This window comes from Leptinotarsa decemlineata, unplaced genomic scaffold, assembly GCF_025532065.1.
Source record: "Leptinotarsa decemlineata unplaced genomic scaffold, Ldec_3_MD MMD2_tig00000690_RagTag_RagTag, whole genome shotgun sequence".
Lineage (NCBI taxonomy): Eukaryota > Metazoa > Arthropoda > Insecta > Coleoptera > Chrysomelidae > Leptinotarsa > Leptinotarsa decemlineata.
This window is the reverse complement of record NW_027412554.1, coordinates 60,041-83,596: the sequence shown is the minus strand read 5'-3', so window position 1 is coordinate 83,596 and position 23,556 is coordinate 60,041. Positions and strand designations below refer to the sequence as shown.

General features: G+C 31.8%; 4 protein-coding genes across 6 annotated transcripts in view; 2 read left to right on the top strand and 2 right to left on the bottom strand.

The window, feature by feature from the left end:
• The window catches only part of mus301 (mutagen-sensitive 301), a 49,731-nt gene extending 43,205 nt beyond the window's left edge, over nucleotides 1-6,526 (top strand). For both annotated transcript variants that reach the window (XM_074174617.1, XM_074174618.1), the window contains exons 15-17: nucleotides 4,461-4,649; nucleotides 4,703-4,837; nucleotides 6,334-6,526. In XM_074174617.1, coding sequence (XP_074030718.1) covers nucleotides 4,461-4,649; nucleotides 4,703-4,837; nucleotides 6,334-6,438 — 429 coding nt within the window. In that variant the 3' untranslated portion in view covers nucleotides 6,439-6,526. The remainder of the gene's footprint in view (nucleotides 1-4,460; nucleotides 4,650-4,702; nucleotides 4,838-6,333) is intronic.
• LOC111511932 (uncharacterized) lies at nucleotides 6,460-20,122 on the bottom strand. 2 transcript variants are annotated; one of them, XM_023168008.2, is made up of 5 exons: nucleotides 19,917-20,052; nucleotides 17,404-17,607; nucleotides 9,535-10,364; nucleotides 6,978-7,214; nucleotides 6,460-6,692 (listed from the first exon to the last, which is right to left on the bottom strand). In XM_023168008.2, exons 2-5 carry the CDS (start codon nucleotides 17,530-17,532, stop codon nucleotides 6,482-6,484), a joined length of 1,407 nt encoding a protein of 468 aa, XP_023023776.1. In that variant the 5' UTR covers nucleotides 17,533-17,607; nucleotides 19,917-20,052; the 3' UTR covers nucleotides 6,460-6,481. The 2 variants fall into 2 exon arrangements, with proteins under 2 accessions (XP_023023776.1, XP_023023777.1); XM_023168009.2 differs by lacking the exon at nucleotides 17,404-17,607 and having other exon boundaries at nucleotides 19,917-20,122.
• LOC111511933 (mitochondrial import inner membrane translocase subunit TIM50-C) lies at nucleotides 18,459-19,656 on the bottom strand. Its single transcript, XM_023168010.2, has one exon. The coding sequence runs from the start codon at nucleotides 19,555-19,557 to the stop codon at nucleotides 18,523-18,525; it is 1,035 nt and encodes a 344-aa protein (XP_023023778.1). The 5' UTR covers nucleotides 19,558-19,656; the 3' UTR covers nucleotides 18,459-18,522.
• A 319-nt stretch (nucleotides 20,123-20,441) lies between the features above and the next one.
• On the top strand, nucleotides 20,442-23,357 carry LOC141482098 (uncharacterized). Its single transcript, XM_074174695.1, has 4 exons — nucleotides 20,442-20,819; nucleotides 20,873-20,955; nucleotides 21,025-21,574; nucleotides 21,605-23,357. Exons 3-4 carry the CDS (start codon nucleotides 21,196-21,198, stop codon nucleotides 23,104-23,106), a joined length of 1,881 nt encoding a protein of 626 aa, XP_074030796.1. The 5' UTR covers nucleotides 20,442-20,819; nucleotides 20,873-20,955; nucleotides 21,025-21,195; the 3' UTR covers nucleotides 23,107-23,357.
• Nucleotides 23,358-23,556: the final 199 nt, after the last annotated feature.

The following is a 23,556-nucleotide window of genomic DNA, read 5'->3' as shown; positions in this document are numbered from 1 at the left end:
TTTTAATTGACATCTATTTGACAACTGGATAATAATTTACACTAATGATATCACGGGTGTCCCAAATATATAAATATATATGTAATACACAACACATTCTTAAAATCACGTTATCGTACAGTGAGATAAAAATAAAATGAAAAACTATAAAATAATAGAGTTTCAAAAACTAAGATGTAAATCTTTTTATCAAGGTTGAATGAGAGTGGTTAGACTACGTCAATTTGCAAATTCAAAATGAACAAAATGTCACATTGATTAAGAGCCTTCTGTTATTCTTTGCTGATAATCAGATGAAGAAGCTTCATTATTTTGTAAATCAAAATGTCACATTGATTAAGAGCTATTTGTTATTCTTTGCTGATAATCAGATGAAGAAGCTTCAATATTTTGTAAATCAAAGTGATGGGCATTTTCTAAAAAATATTTGGAAATAGAAAATAAAGCAGCTTGGTCCATTATGCTGTTCATTGTTCATAACCTGGTGTTTGTTCATATTTGATTTATACCCTACTGACAGGGTGTTTTCCAAGCAATCTGAAACTTGGCAAAGTCGTACCAATCCATAAAAAATCAAATAAACTATTAATGGAAAATTACAGACCCGTTACCGTACCTTCTAGCTTTTCAAAAATGTTTGAGTATGCTTTTATGGAACGATTGATGGAATTTACTGAGAGTAATGCTCTGATCTCTGTAAATCAACATGGATTTTGCCAAATGAAGTCGACTAACAGTGCCACCTTAGCAATTTAAAAAAAGGTTATTCATTTTTTGGAGGCCGGGGAATGCCCTGTTGGAATCTTTTGTGATTTCAACAGGGCGTTTGACTGCGTTCAGCATGATATTTTATTAAGAGGAGTGCCACGAGGGCCAATACTGGGGCCACTTCTGTTTCTAGTCTATATCAATGACCTGCCTCACGTGATGAACTTGTCAGACATAGAAACTATATTGTATGCAGATGATGCAACCTTGAGCAAAAAAATAGGTAAGATAGATGATCCTCATATGATCCATACTGACATATTAGAGAAAGCTCAATCATGGTTCACACCAAATGACTTGATTCTCAATGAACAAAAAACAGAAACTCTAACTTTTGAAACAATTTGCTTAAATCGAGATAACAAAAATTCTACCAAATTTTTGGGACTACAAATATATTCCAACCTGAAATGGATAGACTATATAAATAGCATGTGTAGCAAACTTTGCAAGACAGTTTTTGCTATCAGAAGAATTAAAAAAATAGTATATCAAAATGCGGCACTTCCAACATATCATTCACTTTTTCATTCAGTCCTTAGGTATGGCATAATCAATTGGAATAATGCATCAAAGGTACATCTTAATAGAATATTTGTCATGAAAAATCTGCAGTAAGAAGCATAATCTCTGCCAATTATGATAAAAGTGTCGACCAATATTTGCAAAATTTAAAATAATGACCCTATACTCAGTTATTGTCTATGAAAATCTGCTTCTTGTTCAACAAAACTTGATGAATAAAGTTGCTCACAAGGATATACACCAACATGATACAAGAAATATCTGTCTAATTTCGTAACTTGCCATTCAGAAGATTCAAAAACTTATTGAATAAAATATTAACCAAACATCCTTTATATGAAATTGATCAATTTTTCGAAGTTATTCAAGAAGAAAGAGACACTTTTGTGGTCACCTCCCTTGAGTGGTTACTCAACTTTGAATATATGTAATATGTTAGATATGTGATTTATAAATTGTAAAGCTCATGGCTTTACATTTTAGTCAATTTTTATATGATTGGAATTTTATCTTGTTAACTTGTATTTTTTTGTAACTCTAATTTATCATAAGCATTTTTTAGAAACTATATTGACGAATCTTATCCTCTAAAAACTGTGTGTTTCTTGAGAATAATAAAATTATTATCATTATTATTATTTTCTAAACTATATTCTTATGGCATCCGAGGTGTTGCTCTTGATTGGATAATGTCTTTTGTGAGTAATCGTTAACAATACGTCAGTATTAAGAATAATGACGAACAGTCTAGAAAGGCTGAAGCAAACAGTCTTGATATAAATATGGGAGTTCCCCAAAGCTCAGTACTTGGGCCCATTCTGTTCCTTTTTTATATCAACGAAATTGACACTTAGCTAAAGATACACACTTTGTTATTTACGCGGATGATACATCCATACTGATCTCGACTAAAGCAGATGATATTATTGCTGGGGAATTTGAGCGATTATTGAGTACCATAACTTCATGATGTAGCGCAAATTCACTTTTCTTTAATACTAAGAAAACACACATTATGAGGTATCATCACGTTCAGAAAAATATTTCTAATATAACACTTAGTGTTGGCAATAAAAAATTAAGTTGCACTGACAAAGCAACATTTTTAGGCATCACAATTGATGATTATGTAAACTGGAAATCTCACTGTAATAATCTGATTAGAAAGTTGAATTCTCTTTGTTTTGTGTTTCGACAGCTCAGAGAAGTACATGTGAACAATTACTCATGATATATCATGCTCATGTGTCTTCAAGAATACGATATGGGATCATCTTTTGGGGCGGATCCACAGTAGCACAAGATGTTTTCTCGGTACAAAAAAGATTCTGCGACTCATTGCTAGGATAACCTGTACATACTCATGTAGAAATATCTTTTCCTACTTCAGTTCAGTTTAATCATGTCAAAAAGCAAAATATAGATTATTATTATTATTATACTTTAATTTTGTGTTTATCTAAAATTCTCTGAATATTATCTGAGAGAACTGAAGCATATGGTTTGGTATATAGTAAAGTTTAAGTTTTCCTTTTTTTTTTTTTATCATTTGTGTTGTAAAGTTGGTGTGAACGTTTTATTTATAAATGTTTCATAGAAATGTGATGAAAAGTTATTTGCCTTTAATAGTGTTCTGATCACATGAAGGTTTTTTGGTTTATTTTTATGAAATCCGATCTAATCAGTCTCAATTTCTCTGTGTTCAGATCACTTCAAAGTAATATTCAGAAAATTTATAGTTACTTTCTTTTTCAATTGTAAATTATTGCAAAAGAACATGGAAGGAGTTGAAAGCATGATGTGAGAATTTTAATTTGTTGATAATGATACACTAATTACAATCGCCGACGTATCGTTTGTAGAAGTCAGGTTTCTAAGTGAAAGTCACTTGAACCCCGTATCTTCCGTAATATTCGAGGTAGAACGATGAAACTCTCAGGACTGATGGAAATGCTCAAAATGCACCTACCACCTGAATGGGGTTTGCCAAAGTGATATACACTGTCCGCCACTCGCGATGGAACACCCCATTTTTACAGTAAAACATATTAGGGGGCAAAATAATTTTTCGTAATTAGTAAATCAAAGTTTCACTGTTTGAAAAGTGCAGTAATGAATAAATTATTGACTTTTCATTGATATTGTTTTTTAATTATGCTTATGTATCAAGCTATTTCACAAAAAGTAGAAATAAAGTGAAATATTCATCTGTTTTTAAAAACTGTATCAACTTTGCATCATTTTTGGCATAATTTTTTCTGGTGTTTTAAATTTTTGCGAAATAAGTTGTATTTAGAATTGCAATTGGTAATAAAAATGCGTTGGAAAGATAAGTTAGGCATAAAGCACTAACATTGTTGAGGTTTGGCTAAATTTGAGAAATCGGCAAATGTCAAATTTTCGAAAAACTGCAAAAAAACTAAATTTGTACTAGAGAGCTAAAAATTGGTTTATGGGTAAAAAATGAAAAAACAATCATCTTTTCTCTTTACCGATTTTCGAAATTTCGAGCAATAACTGCTTTTCTGAACATTTTTTGGAATAAATGTCAAATTGGACAGGGAAAAAAAATCACTTGATCGGTCATATGCATGTCATTTGGCATCATTTTTAAAGCACAACCTAATGGAGATATCAAAAGTTGCTTGAAGAGATGAAGAAAAAATACCATTTGATGCGGACTTTATGTGTGACACTGTATATGTATATATATATATGACATGCTTAAGGTTACCGCTTTCCTCTCATGCAGACCTACGTCTTTGTAGATACGTGTGGCAGATACCCAACGGAAACGTTCGTTGAGTCACTTTTATGTGAGGTGATTCTTCCAAATAGATTACGACTGGTGTCACCATGTAAATTGAATTACAAGAAGAACATGGAATACTGTATATAATATTAAGTTTTTCTTTGTTGCTAAGAGGGGTTCTGATTTTAAAATAGAGGGATGAAATTGTTTTATAATTTTTGGTAGAAATTCTAATACTTTTTATGTCACGAAATACATTAAGTAATTTAGGAGTTAAATTTGGAATATATCTTATAGAATAATTATATATAATTTGATTATTCTACCTTTTATGTGTGATTCCTATCATTCAAATAAATATCTTAAGTTTGATTTTAATAATATAAAATATATTGTATTAACATTATCCCCACAGATAAACAGAGGCATTGTACAGAATTTAATGACTTCATCAGCAACGTTTGCCTCCAATGTGGTTAATTTTTGTGAACAATTGGAAGAATTCTGGGCATATTCCCATTTATTGAAAGGAATGAGTCAAAGATTGTCTCATTGTTGTGTTAAAGAGTTATTGCCTCTAATGGAATTACCAGCTGTCAAACAGGTCAGTCACAAGAAAAAATTTTTAGAAAAAGATTTATTTTTTAATGTTTTCAGAGTCGAGCAAAGCAATTGTACAATGCTGGATATAAAACCTTACAGAGTATTGCAAAAGCCAATGCTAACGAACTGATGGAGAGTATTGAGTTTATGTCAAGACGAACTGCTAATCAAATAGTTGCTGCTTCAAAGGTAAGAGACGTTCACATATCATTTCTGCTGGTAATAGCTATGGTAAATAATAACCCGTCAGGCAATCTAATCATAACAAATAGTTATGGAATTGGCCGCGGTGGTAGTGCGCCCGACTCACGATCGGAAGGCCGTGGGTTCGATCCCGCCTCGACCAGATAATTTTCCCGAGAGAATTTATCTGGTTGAAGCTGGAATGATTCTGCAACCGTGTTAGGAATCACACGTTAAAAGGTAAGACCTCGTTAGTCCTTAGCTCGCACAAGTTTCTCAACTTCTGAGAGTTGTCGTTCGTATGGGGGCGACAGCTGATTAACGGAAAAACAGAACAGAACAGATGTAATTACCATAAACAAGCTGGTTAACAGAAAAAATATTTTAAACAGGTCTTAGTGACATAATCATACTGGAAATATACAGGGTGAGTCAACAAGATTCCCTCGGTCCATTGCTGTCAGAGGAAACAATTTTTCGAACTGCCCATTTTTTTTGACAGTCATATCGATAAATACTATCTTTTAAAATTATTTTCTCGCTCACTGGGTTATTCAGCTGAGCTTGGCCTACCAAAGTTATATTTTTTTAAATAGAACACCCAGTATATGAATAAGTTATTCGATTCCATATTTTTTTACCTCTCCAAGGGATATATGACGTTGTTACTATTGATAATTTTTTTAAACATGTCAAAACAAGTTTTCAAAGGGGATTTTATTGATAGTAATATTTAAAACATAAACTTTGATATTCTAATAAATGTACAGTTTTCATAATTTCTATAGAAACAAAATTTGTAAATTGAAAAAATACTTATTTTTATCAGTTCACAAGAGATGGTCTCATATAAGACTTGTTTGGATGCAATAGGTATAATTTAATATTTGACACATGAAAATTGACGTATATATAACATCTCAAAACGAACGGCTTTTGTATGACAGTCGTAAGCACATAATATATAAGCTTTTTTATAATTAATCAAAATAATTGTTTTTATTTGTATAATGTGGCCTCAAAATAGCATCATTTTGGATGAATGGACTTTTATCTTCAAATCTTTTCCTGTTTGTAACAATTAATTGATTAAAAAGATATGCATTTTCATCAGCCCAAGCCATCCCAATTTTCAATAGGGATAACACCCAATGTATTAAAAATTCAGATTATCACTATGATCATTTCAGTACGAACATGATTGTTTGGAACTTTTTGGGTCAATCTGCAGACGTCTTACGAAAATCAACATATGATCGAAAGTTTGCAAATACAATGTTTACCGGTTTGACATAAACCAACATTGAGACATTTCGAGGGAATTTCTGTTAAAATGGCAAACAATATTTCGGAGAAATTTCAATTCAAATTGTAATTTTTACTTTTTTTTTGATTTCCTTGAGTTTGGCTCGACCATCTTGTTGTAATGGTCCCTTTGAAATACAAAATTAATGAAGAATTGTATTAGCTGAGGTGGTCACTAAAGAAACACTTTATTTCAGATGCTGTTGCTTGAAAGAGTGGAGAACTTGCGAGAAGAAGCTGAAGACGTTTTAGATGGAGTTGAAAACCCTAACCAATTTTTCAATCAAACAGTCATGAGATAATTAGTATGTAATCAAGTGAAATTTACTTTGTAAAAATGTTTAATTACCGTTTTTTGTATAAACAAGGAAGTAAACTTAAAGTAGGTAACTTCTTTCTATTCTTTACATTGTTATCCTTTCTAAAATCCATAAAATAAAACAAATCATGTGATAAATCCTTCCAAGTATTTTTGAAACCATAGTGTTGTACCCACTTGATGAACTCTTCAATGTTCTCAAATCTGCTCTCAACTTCAGCTATTTTCAACGTTCCTCTGAAAAAGAGTAATTTTTTTCAAAATACATAGATAATAGACGTTAATGGATTGACATTTGGTATCATCAGCGGTTGATGTAAAGCTGACAACAATTTTTAAAGTGGGTATGTTTCTGGTACAACTCGTGATGCCTAACTATACGTTTCTCTTAATAATTATCATTGTACTTAGAAACAAAGCCACTTTACAAATGTCTGTTAGTTTTAAGTCAATCACCAATTAAAAATACCTGATGCAAAAATCATCTTGGTAACATGAACTACAGTATAGTTTACCACTCACCCAGTTTTCAAGACCCTGTTGGCTTCTAATATATATTCATTCAGATTTGTTCCCATGAGTGACAAACAGAACACAACTATATCTACAGAACTGTTTTCTAATGGAACTCTGGAGATATCACAAGCAACTACAGTTTCGTCTGTTGCCACCAGATCAAAGGAGAATACTTTTTGCTTTACTGTCTTGGACAATTTTGCATCTCCACAACCAAAATCGGCTATGACATAAGATTTTGGCCTGCAAATTGAAAAAAAATATAAGATAAAATATATACTTCTGAAGATACTCAATTCCTCTGAGAGGAAAAAAGTGTAGCAGTGTCTGTATGATAATGTTATAATGAATAGTTATAGATATTTTTCATAAGACCATTTGTATTAATAGTAAAATGGTAATGAATATCAATTTGCTACAAAAAACAGCCGTGTATGTTATTTGTAGATACCTAAACAACTAAATAAAATTTTCTTTTTTTTTTTTTTCATATACGTCGGAAACCAGAAGGGCTATCATTCAAGAGTACACAAAAATAGGCAACTTTGCCACCATTCAACTGACTTTCTCTTTTAAAGAGATTCCCCTTGCAAAATCTTGAATTTGAATAGCCTTGAATAATCATATCTCAACTTTTGTATATTGAGATTATTTATGGTTTATGAATATTGAAAGCTATGAAAATTTCACATGGTTAGATAAAAACTTGTATCTAATTTTCTTAAGTGAAGGGAAATCTTAGATAATTGTCTGAAATGCTTGGAAATTGTAAAAATATACAATTGAAAATAAACACTGACAAACACAATGAAGTATATCAAAGCAATAAGAAGCAGATCAGACATTCATTTCTGCGTCAAGCCTTAGATAAATTATAAACGATGAGTATTATTCCATCGGGGAAACTGTAATTGATTCAAATTGACTATATACGTAGAACATATACAACATATTTTATCAATGACCACACATGAAAAAACAATTTATCAGTGTAAATTATCTATAATTTTCTCCACAACTAGGATAATAATAAAAAAGTGTACACCTGTAAAACATAGGAAATTTATAATTAATTTATTTTCATTTGAAAAATAACCCTTTTTGTTATTTATATATCTTACAATAATTTTGTACTTTTAAGTGCATTCCCTTATACTCAAAAAAATTATTTCATTAGAAGAAAATGTAAATTTTTTAGTGTCTACACCGCGCCTGCATATAAGGAAGGTGTCACCAGTGATGATAATGATAATAATAGTAGTAGTAAAGATAATAGCATTATCTGGTCCCACATATACACAAAGGTGAATACCAAACACGAAACCAAAAAATGAATCATTCGTGATCCAATACCCGGCAGCGCTATTTCAACCCACCATAGATCTCAACTTCGAATGCATTGTTAGACTCGACTGTCCTTAAAGGATAAGCTTGACAAGGCTAAATCCACAAATATCAAAGATAAACAAGGTTCCCTAAAGTGGTACGTAGCAGTCAAGTTTCCACATCGACCGCTAAACAATATTCCTCCTCTGTCTTTCACTGTAAGGCAACTAGTTGAAACCAGAGCCCAAAAACAAGGCATTCGTGATCCAACACCTGACAGCGCTATTTCGACCCATCAGTGGTCCAGGTTGAATCACAAATGCATTGTTGGACATCTGTCTATCTCATAGATGGTGGCTTGGTGTCATCGCCAATTCCTCCTCGTATTAAGTTAAACTATGAAGAACTTGTCAAGACCGAAAGAAATAACCAGAATAGTCACAATCAACAAAGTGAATCAAATTTCTTGGAATATATATTGACCAGAAGTTGACATGGAATGTTATACAGATCATATTGTATCCAAACTGAGCAGTGTTTACTTTGTCAAGAGACAATTACAAGTAAAGTGTCGCTACAATTTTTTAAGCTGGCTTATTATGGTCTTGTTTATTCAACACTGAGCTTTGGTCTCATTTTTTGGGGTAATTCTGCTCACACAAAAAGTATTCTTGTTACAGAAAACAATTTTGAGATGTATGCCAAACCTCGTAAGAGAGGGAGAAATGTAGAAAAATATTTGTTTGGTTAGGAATTCTAACTCTATCATGTTTGAATATATATTTGATAACTCTTGAGAGAGAGGTTTTATGATACACGATTAATGCACACGCAATGCTAATAGTATCCGATGCCATTTTTTTATTTAGGACTTAACAGAATTTATATATGTATCAAGATATAATATGATATAATCACACAGTTCGTTAATAGGTGGAATTGAGACGTTGAAATTATTCAAATCAATATTGTTTGATTTTTTATTTAAAAATTCATTTCATTCAATAGATGAATGAGATTTTGAGATTTTTCATAATATTGTTTTCTAAAATTGTGTATAGTTCCTTTTTATAAATTGAGTAGTACCTGAATATTGATGATATGCTTTTATTTTTATGTTGTTTATATTTTTCATTCATATGTCGAGTAGTCCGATAAGTTTCATAAAGATGGTTTTATATACTGGAAATATATCTATCTATCTATATCTTACATTTTTTCTCTAATACGTACTTACATTGTTTTAATACTTTTGATGATTACATCAAGTGGATTCATGGGCCACCTTTTAACCTGTTTTCTATACCCCTCATGATAAGCCTGGAAAGCATCTGGATCACTTTGAAATATCTTTTGAGCTTCTTTGCTATTCGTAGTATATATTTGTTCATTAAGAAAACGAAACCTTGCAGCTTTCAATTTATCTAACATCTTCTGCCTCAATGTGAGCTGAGGTTTTTTGTCCATTGGTTTTGCGAGTGTCTGTTTGAGTTTTTCAAAAAACTTTTTTTTTTTATTTACTGCCTTGGTTTGATGATCAAAATTCAAAATTTTTTTTGAAGATTTGCTGAGTGCCACTATTGGTTTTTTGTTACTATCATTTTTTATCAATACTTCTTCATCAGTTATGTTTACTTGATTTATAAAAGTTCCATGTTGCATTGTAGTTTCTAACCTTTTTTTCAAATTCCTATATTTTTTCTTTGCCTTTGAATGTTCATTTTTCATAGGTCCGGAATTCAAGATTGTTTTATTATTATGTTTCTTCTTTTCTCCTTTATCGCCTGATATTTCCACTTGAACTTCATTCCTATTATTTTTTTCACCTTCACAATCTTTAGTTTTAACTATATTTATACTTTGGCGCTCTTGTTTCTTTCTTATTATCTTTAAACGTTTCTTCTTACTTTTGGTGATTTCCAACATTTTTGATTTTTCATTTGGTTTAGTATTATTTGATTTTGAGTTTTTTTCCAAAGAATTTCTATGTTTTTTACTCAATCGTGAAATGGATCTTTTGAGTTCGTTTTGCTCCTTTATGCTGCTTTTAAGATTCTTGATTAGATCCTTAAAAAACAAAAAACCAACCCTCAACGATTGTGAATGAATCAATAAACTATGATATTTTTCTTTATATATAAAAATCAGAGGATAACATGTTGAACATATTCACTGATAGCATTTATTAACATTATCAGTAATAGTACAGTTGACTCGCGATAGTCCGACATTTTAACAGTCCGACACGCTCTGTAGTCCGACGCTGCGCCGAATGGGTCATCGGTCTAGTCTAGTTTGTCTTACCTTAACCTGTAAAACCGATTCATGTTGTGTTGTGATTTTAATATTAAATAAATTTCTCTTCTTTTGTAAAAACTAAAGCCTGACTTCATTACATATTTTGAATCTTTTCTAGTCAAATATTACATAAAAATTCATCGTTAACTACACTGCAAATTCAATTAAATAGAGCCAATGTACTTGTGATGCACTGTTTGAAACCTTTGGTGTAGTAATGAATATTATTGGAGTTTTTTTCCTACACCCAACCGTTATTTTTAACACCTAGATATGTGTTTCGATCACCAAGTGATCATCTTCAAGAGAAAGATCAAACTAATCATACTTACAAAGCTATCCTTATTTATACCGTAGATACCTGTTCTAGGTACCTGTCTCTTCACTGTCTTAAATTAATTTAACAATGTGTCCATATGTAATAGTCAGGTAAATCTAATAATTGAAATATTATAAGCTATATAAAATTAATTTCACAATATTGCCGTATCTACTAGTCTTAAATTAATTTTACAATGTGTCCTTATGAAATAGTAAAATTAATTTTATATATCCTTTAATATTTTAATTATTACATTCACCTAACTATTACATAAGAACACATTGTAAAATTAATTGAAGACTAGTAGATAAGGCAATATTGTGAAATTAATTTAAGAGGCAGGTACCTAGAACAGGTATCTATGGTATAAATAAGGATAGCTTTGTAAGTATGATTAGTTTGATCTTACGAAGATGATCACTTGGTGATTGAAACACGTGTCGAGGAGTTGAAAATAACGGTTTGATGTTAGGAAAAAACTCCAGTAATATTCAAATAGAGCCAATGTTTGGTAATCTGACACCCCTGCGGTCCCGTAGTGTCGGACTATCGCAAGTCAACTGTAATCAGAATTTTTTTTCCATACTCCAGAAATAAAAAAAACTCATCGTACAGGTTTCACTCTCCACAAACATGTTGAAAACAACTGTTGATTATTTTTGCTGCTGAAGACAAACAAAGCTTTGAGTTGAAATTATGCAATGTAATAATCTGTAAAATGTAATACATACATTAAAAGTGTTATTGGAATAAGACAATAATTTTTTTTTCTGGATAATCTAGAATATCATTACACCCAAGCCACAAAAGTATTATCTGATGAAATGGATATTTTTCTGTGTATTGCACATATAAATATAATTTGATCAATCTTTTTTGTAGTCATAATTTATGAACTATTGAAAAAAACAACCAAAATTTTAATGAAGAACCAGTATTCAAGTTTAAATATTTGCTCAGTGAACAAAAGCAACTTTCAGTTAACCTTCCGTCGGGCCGGCCAATCAGATTGATACAACGCCAATGTTTTGTGCTGGTACTTTCGACTCGTAAACAGTCGGCAGTTACCGTCACTTGTAGCTTCCTACCTCCCACCCAACTACGCAATGAGACCAGTTAGTTCTAAATAATCTTTGGTACGAGGAAAATATATGAATATTATTCAGATTGATACACCACGCCTATACCCGTTACAAAATAAATTTTGCAAATTTGTTACTTTGTCAATTATTTTGGTAAGTAAATCTAAAGCAATTGGAATTTCAAACGTTCAAGCCAGTCTCTATATACCTACACAGTAAGTTTAATGGACTGACGCCTATCAGAAAACAACTACTCCCCTGGCTAATACCACGAAGGGCGTTGGATTATATCAGACAGGCGTCAGTGCAGGAATCTTCACAGAAAATGTCCTGCATATGCAATTGGCAATACAACTGAAAGAGTCGACCTTCAATTATGGAACGGGCAAACTTGCAGACCGGTTTCGGGCTTATTAGCCACTCATCAGTGCAAGATAGTGACCATCATCGACCTAAAGTCAATGATATTCCACAATTGAAAATCGGAATTCTTTCATAGTATTTCATTCCTCTTCCGAAGTTGGAGCGAACATCAAAAATGTCACTCCATCTAGTGGACGAGGTACTAACCAACTGCACATCCGTAATTTGCCCGATTTCTCTAAATAAGGAATAAAAACTTTCTTATTAGTCAATGGGCTATGCTTGAAGACTGGCAGTAAACAAATCTAAAGCAATTGGAACTTCAAACGTTCAAGCCACTCTCTATATACCTACACAGTAGGTTTAATGGACTGACGCCTATCAGAAAACAACTACTCCCCTGGCTAATACCACGAAGGGCGTTGGATTATATCAGACAGGCGTCAGTGCAGGAATCTTCACAGAAAATGTCCTGCATATGCAATTGGCAATACAACTGAAAAAGTCGACCTTCAATTATGGAACGGGCAAACTTGCAGACCGGTTTCGGGCTTATTAGCCACTCATCAGTGCAAGATAGTGACCATCATCGACCTAAAGTCAATGATATTCCACAATTGAAAATCGGAAGTTCCAATTGCTTTAGATTTGTTTACTGCCAGTCTTCAAGCATAGCCCATTGACTAATAAGAAATATTTTGGTAAGTGTTATCGATTTAAACTACTATTGTTTACATTTCATCATTCACGTATTATATTTCTCACTTACAAGATGTATGGTCAAGAATTTATCCGAAGAAGAAAATTTTTGAAAGCTTTATCACACGCATTAGATTCACCTCATATGGCTCAACGAAGTTTACAGACATCAGGGATTCATACCAGCCTGCAACAACGCCTGAAAAGTATTACGCCAGTAGAGCAGGAACAACAAAAAAAAGAAAATGAAAATGTAGGAAAACGCAAAAGATGTCATATTTGCATAGGACGAAGGCGATTAAAAAAATATAAATGCAAAAACCCCATTTATCTCATGCACATAGAAAGCGTTTGCAATGTTTGCAGTCGAACATTGACAGAAATACCACAAGATATCATAGATAAGAAGATGGTGTAATGATTTAGAAGTTTTTTATTTTTTATATTACAGTAAAGTGTTATATATAGTTGGTTTATTTAAAATATTTTAATTTTGTTTCAAGTTAGAAAAATGTTGTTTTAAATATTTTGTGAAGGTAGAATGCACTTACGAAATATATATATATATATACGTAAATAATATACCTAAAATTAAAATGTATTATAGTTATTTAGAAAGTATTAAGAGTCCAACAAGCGCGTGATCATTTTGATACAACGCACCCGGTTTTGTTGAGTTTATGACCACGCCTGCCGTAAAGTTAAGTATAATTTTAATGAATATTTGAATATCTGGACAGTGCATTTTTTTTCAGTTGCTCTGGTAGCATAATATAGAGGTAGTTTCCAGAATTAAATGGTAATTTATTGTGATGGGCTTTAGTCATATAATTTTAAATAATGTTCTTTTTTCTAGTATTATGATTGTGTTCATTAAAATGGAAGTATAGGTATGGCTACACAAGTCATGATTTCATTTTCTTTAAAAGTATTTCAACAGCATAATCTTTTTTGCATAATGAAAACATGTTGTGATTCGGTGGCTCTTCCAAAAATGATACAACTGATCCTACTGTGTATTAGAGTATAATAGATGTTGATCAGATAGCTTCTATGGCAATTATGTGTCAAGGTGATTACAAAATATAGCTTACTCAATTTCTAACACGAGCAATCTAAAATTTGAAACCAGCCTTATGCTAAGGTATTTGGTTACTTTTGATGACAATTCGTTGTTAAAAGTTTAATATATATGCATCAGAGTAGAGTTATTCGTGAGTAACTAAAAAAACACTATGAAACCTATTCGGTATATACAGATTTTACCTGTATATTAGGATAAATATTAGGAGGTGTGTCACTTTTCAAATTTCGCCAAATAAAAAGTTGAGTATATCTACCTCACTCTTGTATTCCTTCTCAATGGATAGCTTACAAAGCTATCCTTATTTATACCGTAGATACCTGTTCTAGGTACCTGTCTCTTCACTGTCTTAAATTAATTTAACAATGTGTCCATATGTAATAGTCAGGTAAATCTAATAATTGAAATATTATAAGCTATATAAAATTAATTTCACAATATTGACGTATCTACTAGTCTTAAATTAATTTTACAATGTGTCCTTATGAAATAGTAAAATTAATTTTATATATCCTTTAATATTTTAATTATTACATTCACCTAACTATTACATAAGAACACATTGTAAAATTAATTGAAGACTAGTAGATAAGGCAATATTGTGAAATTAATTTAAGAGGCAGGTACCTAGAACAGGTATCTATGGTATAAATAAGGATAGCTTTGTAAGTATGATTAGTTTGATCTTACGAAGATGATCACTTGGTGATTGAAACACGTGTCGAGGAGTTGAAAATAACGGTTTGATGTTAGGAAAAAACTCCAGTAATATTCAAATAGAGCCAATGTTTGGTAATCTGACACCCCTGCGGTCCCGTAGTGTCGGACTATCGCAAGTCAACTGTAATCAGAATTTTTTTTCCATACTCCAGAAATAAAAAAAACTCATCGTACAGGTTTCACTCTCCACAAACATGTTGAAAACAACTGTTGATTATTTTTGCTGCTGAAGACAAACAAAGCTTTGAGTTGAAATTATGCAATGTAATAATCTGTAAAATGTAATACATACATTAAAAGTGTTATTGGAATAAGACAATAATTTTTTTTTCTGGATAATCTAGAATATCATTACACCCAAGCCACAAAAGTATTATCTGATGAAATGGATATTTTTCTGTGTATTGCACATATAAATATAATTTGATCAATCTTTTTTGTAGTCATAATTTATGAACTATTGAAAAAAACAACCAAAATTTTAATGAAGAACCAGTATTCAAGTTTAAATATTTGCTCAGTGAACAAAAGCAACTTTCAGTTAACCTTCCGTCGGGCCGGCCAATCAGATTGATACAACGCCAATGTTTTGTGCTGGTACTTTCGACTCGTAAACAGTCGGCAGTTACCGTCACTTGTAGCTTCCTACCTCCCACCCAACTACGCAATGAGACCAGTTAGTTCTAAATAATCTTTGGTACGAGGAAAATATATGAATATTATTCAGATTGATACACCACGCCTATACCCGTTACAAAATAAATTTTGCAAATTTGTTACTTTGTCAATTATTTTGGTAAGTAAATCTAAAGCAATTGGAATTTCAAACGTTCAAGCCAGTCTCTATATACCTACACAGTAAGTTTAATGGACTGACGCCTATCAGAAAACAACTACTCCCCTGGCTAATACCACGAAGGGCGTTGGATTATATCAGACAGGCGTCAGTGCAGGAATCTTCACAGAAAATGTCCTGCATATGCAATTGGCAATACAACTGAAAGAGTCGACCTTCAATTATGGAACGGGCAAACTTGCAGACCGGTTTCGGGCTTATTAGCCACTCATCAGTGCAAGATAGTGACCATCATCGACCTAAAGTCAATGATATTCCACAATTGAAAATCGGAAGTTCCAATTGCTTTAGATTTGTTTACTGCCAGTCTTCAAGCATAGCCCATTGACTAATAAGAAATATTTTGGTAAGTGTTATCGATTTAAACTACTATTGTTTACATTTCATCATTCACGTATTATATTTCTCACTTACAAGATGTATGGTCAAGAATTTATCCGAAGAAGAAAATTTTTGAAAGCTTTATCACACGCATTAGATTCACCTCATATGGCTCAACGAAGTTTACAGACATCAGGGATTCATACCAGCCTGCAACAACGCCTGAAAAGTATTACGCCAGTAGAGCAGGAACAACAAAAAAAAGAAAATGAAAATGTAGGAAAACGCAAAAGATGTCATATTTGCATAGGACGAAGGCGATTAAAAAAATATAAATGCAAAAACCCCATTTATCTCATGCACATAGAAAGCGTTTGCAATGTTTGCAGTCGAACATTGACAGAAATACCACAAGATATCATAGATAAGAAGATGGTGTAATGATTTAGAAGTTTTTTATTTTTTATATTACAGTAAAGTGTTATATATAGTTGGTTTATTTAAAATATTTTAATTTTGTTTCAAGTTAGAAAAATGTTGTTTTAAATATTTTGTGAAGGTAGAATGCACTTACGAAATATATATATATATACGTAAATAATATACCTAAAATTAAAATGTATTATAGTTATTTAGAAAGTATTAAGAGTCCAACAAGCGCGTGATCATTTTGATACAACGCACCCGGTTTTGTTGAGTTTATGACCACGCCTGCCGTAAAGTTAAGTATAATTTTAATGAATGTTTGAATATCTGGACAGTGCATTTTTTTTCAGTTGCTCTGGTAGCATAATATAGAGGTAGTTTCCAGAATTAAATGGTAATTTATTGTGATGGGCTTTAGTCATATAATTTTAAATAATGTTCTTTTTTCTAGTATTATGATTGTGTTCATTAAAATGGAAGTATAGGTATGGCTACACAAGTCATGATTTCATTTTCTTTAAAAGTATTTCAACAGCATAATCTTTTTTGCATAATGAAAACATGTTGTGATTCGGTGGCTCTTCCAAAAATGATACAACTGATCCTACTGTGTATTAGAGTATAATAGATGTTGATCAGATAGCTTCTATGGCAATTATGTGTCAAGGTGATTACAAAATATAGCTTACTCAATTTCTAACACGAGCAATCTAAAATTTGAAACCAGCCTTATGCTAAGGTATTTGGTTACTTTTGATGACAATTCGTTGTTAAAAGTTTAATATATATGCATCAGAGTAGAGTTATTCGTGAGTAACTAAAAAAACACTATGAAACCTATTCGGTATATACAGATTTTACCTGTATATTAGGATAAATATTAGGAGGTGTGTCACTTTTCAAATTTCGCCAAATAAAAAGTTGAGTATATCTACCTCACTCTTGTATTCCTTCTCAATGGAACATCTCTCGTAAATTTCTACAGAAACCGAATCGCCTTTGTAAAAATTCCCATAAAATTGCAACCAATGACTGCAACAAATCTGAACCAGACAGTAGAGCATTATTCAAGCTCATACTTCTTGATTTTCCTGCAGCATCAAGGACCAGCCTAATTGTATTCAGCTTGTTGGGATTTTCTATGAGAAAGATACCAGAGATGAGGATTGTACATTTTATCTTCCTCTACACACGACTTCCATACATACTTTTTTCATTCATATTCCACAATTTTCTTGCAATATTTCTTGTTTTTCTCGAAACAAAACATTTCAACAACCAATATTGACAACAAATTGTTGAAGAAAATCGTAGGTTTTCTGAGAAAAAATTGTCAAATCAATGAATCAATCATTTCTACACACAAAATGAGAAATAAAACTTTCTGTTTTTTACCACTTTTATTTGTTAATATAGTTTCGTCCAATTACAATGGTTTACTGTAATTGTTTGAAAATATCCTTATAGGACGAAACTGCCGTAACATTAGTTACAAATAAAAGTGGTAAAAACAAACATATAGTTTCATTTCTCACAACTCATTTTTCTTCTTGTCATTGTGTTAATATTTCCAATAATTAAGTTTTCAGTACTCATTTAGCAAAGAAATGGTTCAAATTAATCCAAATAGCATATAGAAATATTATTTCACTGAATTAACTTGATCATCCTCTTGGTAAATACTGCTCATGCTTACTTTTTCTAGGTTGAATATATATAAAGTCTAAGAACTCAACCTAAAGTCTAAGAACTTATCTTATTCCTTATACAAAAAGTTTAAATTTACTATAAGACAAGAGACAAAAACAATGAGTAAATATGACGTTGAATTTCGACATAAAGTATATCCAAGATATTTTAAAATACAAATTTTTAAATGAAACAAACTAGAATTTTATTGGACATAGAAGTGACCCCAAACAAGAAATATTCATTAAAACGTTTATTGTGTACTGATAGAGTAAACTTTGTAATTCAAATCCCAGTAATATTTCTTGAAATATGAAGTTTTTTTATTGTAATGATACATATATTGCATGACTATATAATTTCACCTACATTATATAACTAAAAACTCTTTTGATCGATGGTCCTTCTGAGGGCACTTGATCCAATTTATTTTTCTGCTCTAAATACTCCTTCTGTTTATTCCTGAATTCTCTAAGAGGATTCTCAAAATTTTTATAATATTTCAAAACATCTCGAACATCTTCTATTTCTGTAGTCGCTATTGTTTTCAGAAAAGCAGTAAGATCTAATAAAGCTAAATCTTCATTTTCTCCCTTCCACCTTGGTATATTCAAATGATTATCAGGGTGAAACTTCAAAGATTGAGAATTCCAATCAACTACAATGACTTTTTTCAAGTCCCTGTTAAGCTTGTCCAGATTTTTTACGTGATGACCATCTACAAAATGAGTTGAATCTCTAACCAGTTTGTAAGAAATTAAATTTTTAGGATCTATGGCTTCAATGACAGGAAAAATGGTAATGCCAGGTTCAGCAGTGAATACGACAATTTCGTATAGTCCAACAAGGTTTTCCAGCATATAATCTAATCCTGGGCGCTTTTGAAATCTCCACCCTGTACTGTAAGTCCAATCTGGGTGTGCTAAAACATCAGTGAACTCCAAAACCAATGTATAAGGTGGTTGATAGTAAGGATAGGGAACAGGATCTGGTAACAGCTTTTCTCTAGATGGTTCCTGAATAAAGAGTGTGAAGCTTTGCACCTGTTTCCAAACTCCCAGTAAATATTGTTGCCATAATGGAATTTCTGATTCAATTACTTCAGGTTTGCATACTTCAAATATCACATAAGTCCCCAGTAAAATTAACGAAAATCCCAGGAATGTGAATGAGTACTTTACAACTTTTGAAGATTTTCTTGAAAAGATAGTTTCATTTTCTATAATCAAGTATTTGGAGAAAAAATTCTTCTCCACATCATCAATACTTTGGTTTTTTTTCACAGAATTCGAAAACAATCTGGGAACGAAAACATTTGTAACTGGGGTAAAACGAATTATTCCACTTTCAAAGAATGATCTCTTCAAATTTCTATTAATTAAAATCCGTGTCGTCAACATGTCGATCTACATATAGGATAAAAATATTTAACATGAATTTATGGGAAAATACTGAAAAATATCAAATGGATGATATGATCAGTGACTTTTCAATTGACTGATATTGTAGTTATTCGATTCTGCTTGTCAGTTATATGTCTACACTGTCTTTTGTTCCATAAAAATTAAAAGTATTTGAATCACTTCTTAAAAACTACTATATTCATAGAAAACTGAGGAGAGTTAGAGTTAAATTTACAGAAAATGTACAATGAAATGCTTCAAGCTGTACAAACGCGCTAACCTTTCGATTGGACCAACAGATGAATCCATCGGAATAATCGGTTGGCTCAACGGTGAATTAAAAAACTTGTATTTACCTTTTTTTCAAATAATTCATTGCATACATTTCCTAATGCGTCGGAGTCCCATTCTGCTCCTTTGAACGACATTTTGTTTGGGACTTTTGATTTTGATAATTGCAGAGTTTGATAATTGCAATACACACTTATAACTTTAATATGTTATTAAGAAAATAACATAACATAACCTTACAAAATTACATTTTATTTCTTCTTCTGTTGTTTTTTCGGTGCTTGAGAGCCACATTACTTAGTTAAATGCGCCTATATGCACCGTTCACTAACACGCTTATGCTCGTATGCACCGTATTTAAATTTAATCGCGATTAGTTAATCTAAATTACGTCTTTTAGATTAAATACTAATGCACCGCGGATGGTTTAGGTAATCCGGATTAACATTTTGGCAACATTGCATATTATAGCAAAGCTAGCAGTGTTGCCAATGAGGGGATAATTGTCCGATTTGCGGATAATTTCGAGTACTTGGGGATCCTGAAATTTTGCGGATAATTTTCGGACATTTTCGCAGTCGCGGAACTAATCCTGTACGCATTCAGAGCAACTTCACATGCGCGCATGCGCTCTTTAAAATTTGTCTAGCGCGCCGAGGAGCACCGTGAAAATTACTAAATGTTCTGTGTTTTGACTGTTTTGTGATCTAACCTAACTCATCTCACTCCAACTAGTTCAACTGTCAACTGTCGATCTGTAAAATAAATACCGGAATGGCGGGAAAATATGTTGTCTGCTTTTAAATAAATTGAAGTAAGTTAATTTATTGTGAATTTTGTGATATTAATAAAATCGAACTCCTAGTTCCTTATAGATTGAATTGTTTCAAAGGAGCTCGTTATAGGTGAATATCACTGAAACTGTGTTTGATTGAAGTCAAAATATAATGGATAGGTGGCTGCATAAGGTAGATTTTACTTTGCAAATTAATTTTAAAAATATCCAGCCTTTTTGTTTTAGCATATTTCAGTCTGATTCGAAGAAATATAATGATCTAGACCAAATACAAACAATCACTTCTCAAGAAGATCCTGATGGTGATGGTAATAGACAAGAGATGAATGTAAGAAGGTAAAGGCTATAAAAAGTTTTAAACGTATGAAATGTTTTAGACTAAGAACAAGAACACATCATCTGCATCATCATCTTACGACTCCGATTCAGAACAAAGTTCAACCCAACGACCGACACGAAAGGTGTTGAAGCGAACCCGAAAGGATACATTTACATCTTCGAAATTGTGAAAATATAAGTTTTGTACCAACTGGCTGGAATTACCCGAAATGAAAACTTGGCTGTCTAAATCTAAATCAAGTGCAGATCCAAATGGACATGAAATGGCTTTTTGCAAAGTGTGTAAATGTGACATTTTGGCACATAAGAGTATTTTGAAAAAACATGCATTCAGTGAAAAACATAAAATGAACTTGAAACAAGTGAGTAACAACACAAAGCTCACTGACATTTTCAAAAATAATTCCTTGGAAACAAATATTAGAAATGCAGAAATAAAGCTGTGTGGGCTTTTAACTACAAACAATTTGCCTTTTCTTTTAATGGACATATTGTCTCCTCTACTTACCAATATATTTCCAGATTCACAAATTGCTAGACATTTGTCCATTAAAAGAACAAAGGCAACAGCTGTAGTTTACGAATGTGGTAATATTTTTTAAAATAACTTATACAAGAAGCTACAGGAACCTGGCTGTTTTTTTTCACTAATATTAGATAAAACAACTGATATATCTGCCAAAAAGCAGTGTGCATATTCTGTTATATATTTTGATGAAGAAAAATATAGAATAGTAAATAGATTTTTTGATATCACTGAAATGGAAGGAAGTACGGCAGATGATATATTCACTTCTTTAATACTAACACTTCAATCAAAAAATATTCCATTTTCAAATTTAGTGGGTTTTGCATCTGATACTCCTAATGTAATGGTAGGACAATACCACTCAGTTTTCTCATTGATAAAAGATGTGAATCCTAATATTGTGTGTGTGAAATGTTCCTGTCATATGGTGCACCTGGCTGCTTCAAAACCTTGCTTGAAATTACCGCGATCTGTAGAAGATCTTCTTCGCAACTTGGGCAGTCATTTCAATAGGAGTTCAACAAGGCAGCAAAAATTCAAAGAATTTCAAATATTTTTTCGAACAGAAATTCATAAGATTCTTTCTCCAGCGGTGACACGTTGGTTATCGTTGAAGGCATGCGTCGATCGTGTTCTCGAACAGTATGAACCTTTGAAAGCCTATCTAAGAGAAACAGTCTTTGAAGACCCTTCTATCACTACTGAAAACATGTTGACTACGATGGACAATGAATTTACCAAGCTTTACTTAGAATTCATGTCCTACAGTTTGGATCTGTTGACTAGTTTTAATTTATTATTCCAATCTGAGAAGCCCCTTCTTCACAAAGTGAAACCAGAAACAGAAAAATTATTGAAAACTTTGTGTAGTAATTATATGGAAATATCTTCCTTCAAAAAACAAAATATTTTCACTATGAATCATAGAAATTCAAGAAATTTTGTACCTTTAAATAGTATTTATTTAGGAATTCAAGCAAGTCAAAGTTTAGAAACCATGAAACAGAACCCTGATGTGAAGGAGAAAGATTTAGAAAAATGTTTGACAACTAAATTAGAATTTTACATTGAACTGGTTTCTAACATAAAGGAGCGCTTTCGTTTTGATGATCTAATTTATGATATTCTTACAGTAGTGAAGCCTTTGAATGCCCAATCGTTCAGTACCAAATCTTTAAAGCATGTGTTAGATAGATTTCTTTTTTTAAATGAATATGTAGATATTCAAACTCTTGATAATGAATGGAGACAGCATGCTCTTTTAGATTATCAAGCATTAAATTTGTCTGTTAGTAGTGCTGATCAGTATTGGAAAACAATTTTCAATTTAAAAAACAGTGCTGATATGCCGATCTTTCCGAATTTAAAAAAAGTTATGTCCATGTTACTCATACTGCCATTTTCCAATGGATCGGTTGAAAGAATTTTTAGTGATTTATTCAATATTAAAACTGACAAGAGAAATCTTTTGAATACGTCTAATTTGAAAGCTATTCTTGCATCAAAGGAAGGCATCGAAACTAGCGGAGGCTGTGTTAATTTTGTACCTGATAAGGATATGCTTAATGCCAAAATATGGCGGAAAAAATGAAAACATTTTTTGTGATTATATTAACTGCAATACCTATTTTATATTTCTCTTATTTTTATGTTACATTTTGTCCGTAAAGTTTATAATATTAACTATTACATATTTTAAGTTGAAGATTGACAAAAAAGTTTTTGTTTTGTCCTGTTGTAAGTAAATTTGTTACTATCTGCGTTAAAATGTATCTATTTTGAGTTTAAGACTGGCTGAATTTTTGTTTTTATTTCTTAGTTAAGAATTATGTTTTTGTTTGCTAAAACCAAAATGATATTAAAAGATTTATTTCAAGTTGAAACTTATAAAGAAGTTTTTATTTACGTATTTCGTACACTTTTATTTACATGAATATACGGTTCTTTCGATTGCATCGAAGTGTACTAAGTGTAGCACTTTCCTACACGTGGTGTAAATTACACTCGATTGTGGTATTCGTATGCTGATTGGATTCAACGA